Source organism: Callithrix jacchus, chromosome 8 (assembly GCF_049354715.1).
Source record: "Callithrix jacchus isolate 240 chromosome 8, calJac240_pri, whole genome shotgun sequence".
Lineage (NCBI taxonomy): Eukaryota > Metazoa > Chordata > Mammalia > Primates > Cebidae > Callithrix > Callithrix jacchus.
In genome coordinates, this window is record NC_133509.1 from 72,177,596 (window position 1) to 72,191,124 (window position 13,529).

The 13,529-nt window shown below is 31.4% G+C and overlaps 1 protein-coding gene across 18 annotated transcripts in view; it reads left to right on the forward strand.

Moving 5' to 3' along the window:
* The window catches only part of MIPOL1 (mirror-image polydactyly 1), a 413,275-nt gene that overhangs the window by 321,600 nt on the left and 78,146 nt on the right, over positions 1-13,529 (forward strand). Inside the window, exon 13 of one of the 18 annotated variants that reach the window (XM_054240620.2) lies at positions 11,626-12,613. The exons of the other annotated variants lie outside the window; for them this stretch is intronic. Coding sequence (XP_054096595.2) covers positions 11,626-11,731 — 106 coding nt within the window. The 3' untranslated portion in view covers positions 11,732-12,613. Of the gene's footprint in view, positions 1-11,625; positions 12,614-13,529 lie in introns of those variants that run through there. 18 annotated transcript variants of the gene reach the window in all.

Consider the following 13,529-nt stretch of genomic DNA (forward strand, 5'->3'; position numbering starts at 1 on the left):
ATATATTATATATTATATAATATTAAATACATTGTATATTAAATACGTTATATAATATATATTTTTATATAAATATAATATATATTAAATACATTTTATAATTTATATTTATATATTATTTAATATATAATATTAAATACATTATATATATAATATATACATACATATAATATATATATACACATAAATTATATATATACTTCATATATAATTTATATACACATATATAATCGATATATAAATTTATATGTATATATATAAATTTATATATCATATATATTTATATATTATTTAATATATATAATATTACATACATTATATATATAATATATACAAACATATAATATATACACTTAAATTATATATATGCTCCATATATAATTTATATACACATATATAATCTATATATGTGTATATAATTTATATATCTATATATAAATTTATATATAGATTATATATGTGTATATATACTTTATATATATAATTTATATATGTGTATATAAACTATATATGTGTATATAAATAACATATAAATGTATATTTATATAAATATAAATAAATAGCATGAATGTTATTTATATAAGTATTTAATGTTATTTATATACTTATTTAAATATTTAAATAAATGTTTTTATGAATATTTAAATATTTAAGTAAATGTTCATTTATATATATAAATAACATATATAATTTATATGTGTATATAAATAACATAATATTTATATATACATAAATGTGTATATATAACACATATATATAAACTATGTGTTTATATATGTCACTTGCCTTCTCCCATTGTTCTGGTATCATATTCTTTCATATGTTATATATGTGTCTATACACGTGTATATAATATATATAAAGTATATGTGTCTATACATGTATATAAATATGTTACCTATATATCACATCCATATATAAAGCTATATATACATACTATATAAACTATACATATGTGTATATATACATAGATATAGATTATGCATATATATGGCATATATATATGTACACACACATACATGTACTTCTGTGTGTGTATATGTAGTTTTGTTTTGATTTTGGTGGTTTTTTTGAGATAGGGTATGACTCTGTCACCTAGACTGGAGTACAGTGGCACAATTATGCAACACAATCATGGCTCACTGCACCTTCAGCCTTCCCAGTAGCTGGGACCATAGGTATGCACCACTACACCTGGCAAATATTTTTGGAATTTTTTAATTCATTTTTTGTTGTTTATTTTTTTTGTTTTGGTAGAGATGGGTTTTAATCATGTTTCCCAGGCTGATCTCAAAACTCCTGGGCTGAAGCAATCTGCCCACCTTTGCCTCCCAAAGTACTGGGATTACAGGTATGAGCCACTGTGCCAGGCCTAGGTGATATATTTTGTATATCTATTTTCTATCTTCTGCACTCTCTCCCAGATCCCCTAAGACATGGATTGTGTTCTATTCATGTTTGTTTCCCCATCTCTTCTAAAAACTCATTCAGAAAACTGCTGTAAAGTAAGTATTCTGTAAATGCTATCAATAAATCAACTGTAACAATTTAATAGTTTGAGAGAATAACAGAATAATGTAAAAGCAGATCAAGTTAGAGATATGCAGGAAAACCAGATATGCTCCACTCTACTGTAGGCCCACAATAAATACTTTTTAGGCCCAGAGTTTACCAGTTGTATAGAAAAGTATGACTTCTATGACTGGTTTTTCCCTCCCTCCCCTCACTGCTACCACCACACCTTTCACTCTCTGAGGAGCTGGTAGCACTATACTTCCTGTTGATCAGATTTTAACCACTCACTTCCATCAAATTTAATTACATTTAGAATACCAGAAATCTTTAGTAGTAGTAGAGACTCTCTACTGTTACTAACCATAGAATTTTTAATTTACTTTCTTTCAGAGTCATAAAAATGTTTGATATTTTCTTAAATGTTTTAGCCAATAGGACTATTCATAGAAAGATAAGTTGTACAGGATTACCATCCATAAGCTAGCCAGTATAGGCAGATCATCACTTACAGGGAAAAAGTCAGTGCATGCCTTATCTCATAACCAAAAAATATCTTCTTGTCCTACCTATCATAAAGCTTAATCTTTTACCAATGGAAATTAATTCTTTTATATTTATGTACTTTTATTGAAAAATGTGAATGTTTGTAGAAGCATAGCACATTGTGATGTAGCTTTTAGATTGCTCTTTTAGGTTCTGAATGTGCTTGGTTTTGGACAGAGGGATTATGTGGAGGTAAAGGGAACTGAAGAGCAGCTAAGAGCACAGGAACTTTGTAGGAAAAACTTCTCTTAATAGTTTTATCAAAGACTATCCCTAATCCTCATTTATTAAAAAGAAAACTGACACACCAATCTATTAAAAGATGTTTTTATTCCTCGTGAGAGATTTAAAATTTTGTGATTCTTTATGCTATAGTTTCTTTTCCATCTACAAGGATACTTGCTTCTTGTGGCCTGGAACAAGTTCCAAAGGACTTTTAAAAATACATTTTGCTATACTTAGCATGCCTAAGATACACATAGTTACCTAAAGTAAAAGTAATTACAACCAGGCTTATAAAGTTAAAACTCTCAAAGATCTGGGGTTAAAACTGAAATAAGTTTTGTCATATCTCATCTTTACTGTGGGCCAGATTGACTGGGATATGATTCAAATTCTCCCGTAAACTATATGAGGAGTTATATACTGTAACTATATAATGAATAGATGAGACAAAGAGATACAGAAAAAATGGTAAACTTTTAAAGGCATTTGCTGGAAAAGATGTATCAACTCAAGAACTTACATGCTTTCCATACTTTCCTAAAAGGAAAATATCTATTATTTAAAATGTACAGGAGTTCTGCTCATCTTACATTTTTATAGCATAGTTAAAACATCAAAGATCAGGCTAAAGCACTTCAGTTTATAGGTTTTTTTAAGTTGTAGATTGTCTTTTGAAATATAGGGCACGCTGTATCTTTTGAGCATTATTGACAAAGAAAAAAAAAGTAAAGCTGTTTAAAGTCTTTTCTGCCTTTTGACCAAATACCGGATTTCTATGAAGAAATTGGGGTTACAAAGAAATTGTGAATTCTCAGCCTGGTTTTCCAGCTAATGAGTAAGAACCATCTGTAGTTCTCTTCAAAGTGTCAGGGGAGTCACCATAGTGTCACACAAGGGTTCTTAGTGTAGAGCAAACATACTTTCTACAAACTCAGCTGCTTAATCTGTTTGCAGGTTGAATTATAAAACAGGATCCATGACTGTGGGTGCTGGGAAGAGGAACAGAGCATTTCTAAAGTTTCTCAATTAAAAAAAATAAGTATGCTATTTTTATCAAAAGATTTTACTAGATTTTTTACATCTGTTGCTGGCTCCAGAATCTGATTTTAACCATAATGAAAAATAATTCTTCTAAAAAATGAAAGGCCTTAGTGATTTTTTTTATAATTTCATTCTTTTCATTAAAATTATTCTGATTCTTGTCAACTTTGCCTGTAATATTTTTCTTATAAATTCTTTGTTGAATTTTAAGCTCCAAGGCAAAATTAGACATATCTAAACAATATAAATATGTGTTGATTGAATCAAAGAATAACTTTTGAAATTCCTCAACTTAGAAGAAGGTATAAATCAATACTTTATATAATGTTGAAAGTGAGCTTTGATTTATTAGTACTATTAATAAGTGAGAGTACCTAAAACTTCTCTAGAAATTGCTCCTTAAAATGTTTTCTTGTGTTTGAAATTTATAAGCTGTGAAATATATGTACTTCACCAAATAATAAGTTGAATAAAACTATCATAAGGTTAATTTACTTATGATAGTTTATCAACAAACGCCCTCCCTAATTAGCTTTGGCAGGCACCTTCTAAATCTAAATCTAATTGAAGATAGTTTTATTGTCATCTACATATGGAAGATGAACTTAGATGGCTCCTAAATAGTCATTATAAGATGTACAGCATCTAAACATGCTTAATTTTTATTCTTGGACATGCTATATGCTTTTAAAGAATTTAATATTCTGGATTTGTGAATTATAAACATTAAGTTATCTGATTACATCTTTAACTTGTGAAATATTTCATCTTATACTCTATTAAAAAGCATTTCATTAAAATTATCACCAATTCCATCATATGCCTGTATAGTGGATCACCTTTCCCATTCATCTAGTGTATAAAGAAGGTTTCGTTAGAGCTGCTCTTATTATACATAGGTATATACCTACAATGCTTGACAAATGCATAATTATATTCATTTATTTATAAAAACTAAAGAATTTGGGCTTACATCTTCACTACTGGGGAATGTCTCATGTTGATATGAAGAAGAAACAGTTTTAATTATCTGACTAATTCCTTTATGCCAGGGGAGGATTAATGTAGGATTATTAGGATTGAAGCTTAACCCAGAATATAAGAAATCCCAGTAGATTGGAAAGTGAGGGATCCAGGCTAAAGAAGAAAAAGGGCCCTTTAAACCTAGACTCTGTATTTTTCCTGATAAGGTAGATCCCTTTTGTAACTAACCTTATGGAATGAGTAATTAAGAGCCTAAAAGTAGGAACCAAAATTTTAAATTACAACATGGCTTTTTGTACTTAATCTACTTCTTCATTTCAGAAGCTATCTTCCAATAATGAACTAGAGTTGAGCTATTATATGTTTCTGCATACTCAGATAGATAAAACATGTTTCAGACGAACACAATAGAGAGGAATGGAAGAAAAAGAACAAAAAACTAAATATGAGATATCCATACTGTTTCAGTTTAAATAAAATACAGGAGTTTTGGGTTTTTGTTAATCCCAGTACTACAGTGATTTAAAAAGTCAAAGACCAGAGTTTTTATTATTTTAGGGATAATATAGAATCCACTTATGATGATCATCTACATTTTAACTAAAATTTGATAGGGGAGAAACACATTTTTTATACCTTAGAGACACACACGTGATTTTCACACAAATATTTTATATGAAATACAAGTTTCTTAGAGGGATATATGATCTAACAAGTATACTTTTCCTTGCTTCTGTTTTTAGCTGCAGTCAAAAGTTTTCTAACGGTTTACGCCTTGACAGGCTCCTGGGTACTTCTGTGAAGTTAGGAGTACTCATCTACCTTACCTGAAATTAGTTGGAGAATTGATAAAAATAAGATGTATAAAGGGATTCGAACTCCCTAGGAAAAGGTTACTGAATGACACTAATTGTTAGTGTACTTTAAAATATTTTACTGTAGAGGGGGAAAGGAAGTTGTTTTAGAAGTTAGATTTTTAGAAGTTTTTGTCATTCCTGCTTAAAGGTTGCTCAATCTCATTAGACTTGATGTAACATATCATATTACTTGATACTTTATATGACTTACTCAAAACTTTCCCCTTTGTTGTCTCTATTCTTAAACACACAGAATTGATATAATGTATCTACTGGTTAATATAGAAAATATATACATTTTATATAAAACAGGGTCTGGTTTGCTTTGAATAAATCCTCAGTATGCTCATCTAAAATCTGATTTCACAGTTGCACAACTATCCTAAACAGACAAACAGGTATAATAGGTACAGATTTTATTCCCAAAATATATTTGGGAGAAAATCAGTTGATCCCAAGAGCAAGACAAAATAAAAATTTCACTTGGATTCTAAGATTCCGTAATTGGTTATTTATTCCTACTGGGTCAGGGATTTGCACTTGTGCATATTTGGCCCTGGGTAAATTTACACAGTGAAGAATCCTTTGCTTGTTTCAGTGTAACTTTGTCTGATGGTGAAATCACAAACGTTGTCCATAGATTAGCTTTATTCTTGATCAGTTACATTTAAGGAAAAAAAGTTTCTATAACAATATTGATTATAGTTACAGCTGAAGTGTATCTTCTTTCTTCCTTCAGTGTTGTACATTCTTGAACAACTCAACAGAGGCACTTTTCACTTCTTAACCTGAATATAATGAAAAAATAATTACACCGTTGTAGATTATTTTAGCAGGTCTTTTTATAGGAAGACTGACAAAAGTGAAAAAAAAAAAAGGAAGATTCTACAAATTACATGTAAATGATATTTTGGAACCTACCAAACTAATTTTAACTTTTTTTCGTTGCTTTGGTGTTTATACAATACAATCCAGTAGTTCTTGGAACATCATCATCTTTTCAGTTTTTCCTTTGTCTCATACAACACTATCCTGTGTAATGTATAAGCATGTTATTTCTCTTTCTGTTACTGTTTGCCATATAACAAGCTACATAATGGTAAAAATAACATAAAACATTTTTAGTGTCTTGAAATATCTTTCTTAAGTTAAACTAATCTGCCTTCTGAGTTAAGTTATGTGTATTTCACATCAGTCTTCCAAAAAGTTCTCTACTACTGACTCTCAGAGGGCCTAAATCTTTCCCAGAATGATGAGAGTAGCACAGTTCAAGAACAAGAATGAATCTCTGTATAATCACACCACAATGTGAGGTGACCCTAAGACAGAGAACTGACCAGATACACATATGGGTTTTAGGAAGAGTTTCTGATGCTCTTTTCTAACACAGCTGTGAGAAGAATGTGGCTAAGACCCAATAGTCATTCTTGAGTAGAGCTGCAAAGGAAACCATGAGGAGAAGAGAATTTTAACACATGGGTGTAAGAGAGTCCGGCTTCATTGATGGGATCTGAGGGGAATGCCTAATGACTGGAAGAATCAAACTTGGCAATGAAAACACAAAGCTCTTTTCATCAATTCAAACACAGACTCTAAAGCTGCAGATGGTCACCTCCAGCCTTGTCTATTCAGTGTGGGGTTTTATAAAATGGCACTTTGGTGAATACTAATAGATCAAAACAAAGATTTAATAACGTAAAGATGTGGTGTTCATTTTTAAATGAGTATACAGGTCAGTGTCTCAGAAAAGGATAAAAAGAGTACCTTTTATATGTGGGTCTAAAGTCTTTTTGTTATTTTTTAACTTCAAAAATAAACAGCATCTTTAACATACAGATTGTGTTTTATGGAATACAGTTTACATTATGAAAAAGAGGCCAAAATCGGGGTTTATATCTATGCTCAATGATTTCATTCCTTCTGGTGTGAGGACTCAGCTTATATTCGTTAATGTCATTCTTTAATATTTTCTTGAAGTACACTTGATAGGATAAATATATGTTGCCATTCTCAAGGACAAATCAATCTAATTAAAAATGTAGCTGAAACATTTTATTCTCAGAATAGAACTTTTTCTCTCACCTTTTCACAGAATGCAAAGAGACATTGTTTAGTACAAAGGAAAACTTTGAACTTTATTTCAGTCCTGAAATTACATCTTGGCTACCTTTTACTCTATTTGCTATGATTTTAGAAATACACAGCAATTGCTTATGTATTAAAAGTTAATTCATTGTATTCAAGTTGTTACTTATTTTATATAACTCTTTAAAATATGCTGTATTTTTTAGAGTAAACGATATTATACTTGGTTAGCACTTTTTAGTTTATACAATATTTAAGCTAAACCAAACAAATGAAGCTTTATTATCCAAAATAAACTTAAAACACAAGCTTACATAACTCAATAATTGCTTTGTTGTTTCTGCCATTTATTAGCTAAATATAATGATTAAGTTTGCATTCCTAATACTTTTATCTAGCAAGTTACACTAACACATAGTAAATGAAGACACTAAAATTCTAAGTTATAGGGGAGGCAACTTCATTCCTATCTAGTAAAAATATTAGTGAACCAGCAGGACCCTCAAGTGTCATTAACTAGGATTCACTAGGTATGTACAAATCATTAAATTTGCTCTCAGTTTTCTCATCTGGAAAATATACTTGCACTAGTCTTCAAAACATGGCTATAAGGATCAAATGAAATGCATGTGCATAAAAGTACTTTGAAAAGTATAATGTGCTCTATAAACATAAGACATTTAATATGTTCAACTTATGTATTTTAAATTAAAACATTATGATCACCTGTCTGTTTGGAAACAGAAAGGGAGAAAAATTATATTTTAGACACAATCTAAGAACCATGTAACTTTTGAAAGAGATTCTTTACATTGATCTTGAAAACTGGAAGAAGGTTCTGTGTGTTCTCATGCATTACTGGTGAGAACATGAAATGGTAAAATCCCTATGGAGGATAACTTGGCAATATCTAACAATAGTACATATGCATTTACCCTTTGACTAAGGAAGAATCATTTGTAGGACTCTATCCTGAACATAAACCTTCATGCATATGAAACAACATAAGAATTACATTACTGTTTTTAATAGCAAATAAAAATAACCCAGACAGGAGAGTAGTTAAATAAATGATGGTACATGCACGTAGTGTAATACAGTGCAGCTATAAAAAAGAATAAGAAAGATATCTATACACTGATATTGAATGATTTCCAGGACAGATTCCTAACTGAAAAAAAAAAAAAAAAAAACAAGTACTTCTCATATACTGCCTTTTGTGTGAGAAATAAGAATAAAAGGAACAGGAAATAGCCAGAATCGAAAGTGTTTACCTTTGGAGATATATGGGAAACAGATACAGACGAGGATGGGAGTGCAACTTTTCTGAGTATGCCCTTTTGTATAGATTTGACTTTTGGACCATGTAAATCTTTTACATATTCAGAAATGAAAATCAAATTAAAAAGATAAAAAGAAAGCCCTAACAGTGACTACAAATACAAATAAATACACCTAACTGTACAGCAAATTGATAAGATACAGAGAGTATCTTCAAGTATCTTTTGATTATCATACTATGACTATACATTATTAGTGGCATATATTCTAAGAACAAAAATACATGCAAAGAAATTTTAATGTTGCTCACTATATTAACAGTTATTAGTCCTGCAGTTATTAACATTTTTAAACAATTTTATGTATATTGTTGGATTGAGCAAATAAAGAAACAAACATTATTAGGAGCTAAGATTTCCACCATAAAATAAATGGCATTAGGAAATAGAAACTGTAACATTAAATTTGAATTTAACATATCAAAATTGACCCATTATTGTATTTCATTTATTTATTTTTTGAGACAGAGTCTCACTCTGGAGTACAGTGGCAGGATCTCAGGTCACTCCAACTTCTACCTCCCAGGTTCAAGCAATTCTTCTGCCTCAGCCTTCTGAGTAGCTGGGATAACAGGTGCACACCACCACACCCAGTTAATTTTTGTATTTTTAATAGAGATGGGTTTTTGCCATGTTGGCTAGACTGGTCTTCGACTCCTGGCTTCAAGTGTTCTGCTCACCTCTGTCCTGCAAAATGCTGGAATTACAGGTGTGAGCCACCTTACCTGGCATGATTTTAAATATATAAATATTTTTCTTAGCTCTGTCCACTGAAAAAGGCTTAAAAGCAATAGACATTCCTAGCTCCCAGATTTTAGTCTCTAAGTACCATTTTCCATTAAAAAGTACAAAGCTTCTAGGTCTAGGTCAGGGAAAATACAGAGTAGTCTGGGATGTCTTTTTGTGCCAAGAAACAAGCAAATGCTCAAAGATAAATGGGATTATATAGGCAGGATACATAAGCCAGCATGAAAATGTTCCCACTGACCAAATTGGGATGATGTGTGAATCAAAAAAAGAACTTTATTTGATTACAAAATATGGAACTTTTACATCTTAGAGTCTATAAACATACTCAAAAACAAGAGATGAAGGATGAAGAGAAAAAAATCTTTTCTACAGAAGAATGTCAGTTAATAAATGTAGAGAGAATGATAAAATTAGAAAATCTTTCTACCTTGTAACTTCCAGTATAATCAATTCAAGCAAAGACTATGAATCAGCTATATAATTAGTTAAAAGAAGCAACGTTGGTATTAGAATCAATCGGTCTAAATAGTTTGGGAGAGCTTACTTAGCATAACCAAGGGGTTTAGAGTTTAGTAATCAGAGTGGGTTTAGACATAGGGATTTATGATGTCAACTGCCTTAGAACAATATTTAGGGATTTATTATTAAAATTTACTTTGGGTATTTTTCTCACTCATGTATTCTGTGCTTATGTAAATGATGGGACAGACCTAAACCATTTAACCTTTTATCAAAATTTTTCTTTTAAAGAAACTCATTATGATGTAAAGAAGTTTTGCTTTAGAGACTTTATCAGTGTTAGACTAGGTACTGATCCTTTCCTTTTTTAAAATTTTGATATTATTTAAGTTTATGTGTTAATCGTGATTTTAAAACTATTTTTATTAACATATTACTCATCTTGATTACTTTTCTTTAACATTCTTTTAAATTTTAACCTGAGATGAGTGCCTCATTCACCTCACTAGTTCTAACCTTGGATATCCTATAGAAGATGAAAAAGTCACTATTACAAGGGAAAAAATAAGACTATTACAGGGGAACAAAAGAGACTCCTAAGTTATTCTCATTAAAAATAATAATGATGATACCTTGCTGTTATCCTAACTTGTATGATTTCTATTGAATGGTATTTTATATTCAGAAATGATAGTGACATCATAGATATGAACAATTGTGGTTCTTTCCACCTTACAGAATTTGGCCATGTTTTTAATCATATGGTGTCCATAAACCTTACCACTCTTTAAATTTCTATGTCTTAATTCATATTTGGAACCTGCACCACTTTCATCAACTGTTACTTTATCTTTAATTTAGTCATCTTTCATACTCTATGTAGATCAATCATCATATCTATCAGCAGGGTCCTGATTGCATTCTAGACCTTAAATATTGATCTAAATTTGAGAATACATGGTTTTTATGAATCATAGTTAAATCAAGTAGGGAAAATGACTGTGATGATGCCAGTTTAATAAGTTGAATAGTACTTTTACTTTGTAGGCCCATGGCTTAATCTAAAATTTGAAGTTGCATTGATATATTATCTCTGCTAGTCTCCCAAAGGATGTTGCCTATCTTTGGAATTAAACCTGAGTAAGGTTGATTTGTATTCCCTGTTAATCAAAACTTGAAATGTTGACATTAGAAAATTTCATTCAGTGCTAATTATATATGACTTTTATGAAAGTTGGGAAGAAACGAATCCTACATTTTAAAGTTTAGTGTCTGCCTAAAGCCCTATGAAAACAGTAGTGAGTGGCTTAATAAGCCATCTTAATAAGATACCTTAATAAAACTAACCAGTTATTCTAGCTTGTTGCATTTCACTTGGCAGTATAAAAATCATTGACTCACTTCCTCCATCATTAATTGAAACTTTTCTGGGTTTAAAATGATCAAAACCCTTAGCAATGTTAAAGCAACATTTCACAACCTTTCTTGCCTCTTGAATCTCTTCAATATATTTTCTCTAGCTGGTGTTTTAAACATTATTTTTGCATTGGTATAAGATAAAGAAGTTGAGTTACACTGATTGTTTTATAAATTTTATTTAACACAATCTTTAGTATTTATAATATATAACATCACATGGTGTTTGACTTCAGCTATATAAGAAAAAGCACCATTTGTTAAATTTTATAATGGTATATTAAGTTGGGCTTAGGGACTAAATATAAATAAGTAAGTAGATTAAATTTTAGTAACATATTATGACATTAAAAAACTGCTTGTGAGGTGATATTTGGAATTATTAACATTTTACTTTTTCTTTTTCTGAGATGGAGTCTTGCTCTGTTGCCGAGGCTGGAGTGCCATGGCAAGACCTTGTCTCACTACAACCTCCACCTCCCAGGTTCAAGTGATTCTCCTGCCTCAGCCTCCTGAGTAGCTGGGATTACAGGCACCTGCCACCATACTCAGTTAATTTTTGCATTTTCGGTATACGTGAGGTTTCACCATGTTGGCTACGCTGGTCTCGAACTCCTGACCTCAGATGATCCACCCACTCGACCTCCCAAAGTGCTGGGATTGCAAGCATGAGCCACTGTACCCAGCCACATTTTACTTTTAAAATAAAATAATAGAGCCTCTATTTTCTAGAATATTTTCACAGATAACATGTTGTGGATATTTTGGCCTTTATGCGAGTATATGAAAAACTAAATTGAATATTATTATTCCAATATTCTCTTTCTTTATCTTTGTTTATTAAATAGCAGTTACATAATAGGTAACATGAGTAGGGTGATCAAATGAATACAATTTAAAGATCTCATGAAGAGAATACTGACGTGAATTTACAGATTTATTTTTACGCTCCTCGTTAATTTGTATTTCAACATCCATATACTTTCTGCTTGCTTCACGAGTTCAGTGGCCTATTAGGGATGGAAATTAAAGAAGTTATAACTGAGAAAGAAAAAAATTATGCTCCAAAACAACATGTTGGCCAGTTCTGTTTAGCTGAATGATAAACAGCTCAGTCAGCTGGTTGAATCATGAACTGCTCTGTGGATATCTTCTTTGCTCATTTATAGGTTCTCAGAAGTCCTCAAACTATTCCATTTTAAAAAGCAAAACAAAGTTTAATAAAAATTTTATTCTTTATTATTTGAGCCAAGAAGTTGGAGGTTGCAATGAGCCGAGATCATGCAGCTGTACTCCAGCTTGGGTGACAGAGCAAGCTGCCTAAAGAAAAAATAAATATATATGTGTGTGTGTGTGTGTGTGTGTGTGTGTGTGTGTGTGTGTGTGTGTGTGTATGTGTATGTGTGTATGTATATGTGTATGTGTGTATATATATATGTTCTTTGGCTTCAAAAATAAAACTATAAGAGAACATAACCACCTTTGGGTACATGATCTTTACATTTTTAAATTATAAAATATTTCATTTTATTTTATTTTTTTTTTTTTAATTTTTTATTGCATTTTAGGTTTGGGGGTACATGTGCAGAACATGCAAGACAGTTGCATAGGTACACACATGGCAGTGTGTTTTGCTTCCTTTCTCCCCTTCACCCACATTTGGCATTTCTCCCCAGGCTATCCCTCCCCACCTCCCCCTCCCACTGGCCCTCCCCTTTTCCCCTCAATAGACCCCAGTGTTTAGTACTCCCCTCCCTGTGTCCATGTGTTCTCATTTTTCATCACCCGCCTATGAGTGAGAATATGCGGTGTTTCATTTTCTGTTCTTGTGTCAGTTTGCTGAGAATGATGTTCTCCAGATTCATCCATGTCCCTACAAACGACACAAACTCGTCATTTCTGGTTGCTGCATAATATTCCATAGTGTATATGTGCCACATTTTCCCGATCCAGTCTATCATCGATGGGCATTTGGGTTGATTTCAGGTCTTTGCTATTGTAAACAGTGCTGCAATGAACATTCGTGTACATGTGTCCTTATAGTAGAACGATTTATAGTCTTTTGGATATATACCCAGTAATGGGATTGCTGGGTCAAATGGAATTTCTATTTCTAAGGCCTTGAGGAATCGCCACACTGTCTTCCACAATGGTTGAACTAATTTACACTCCCACCAACAGTGTAAAAGTGTTCCTTTTTCTCCACATCCTCTCCAACATCTGTTGTCTCCAGATTTTTTAATGATCGCCATTCTAACTGGCGTGAGATGGTATCTCAATGTGGTTTTGATTTGCATCTCTCTGATGACCAGTG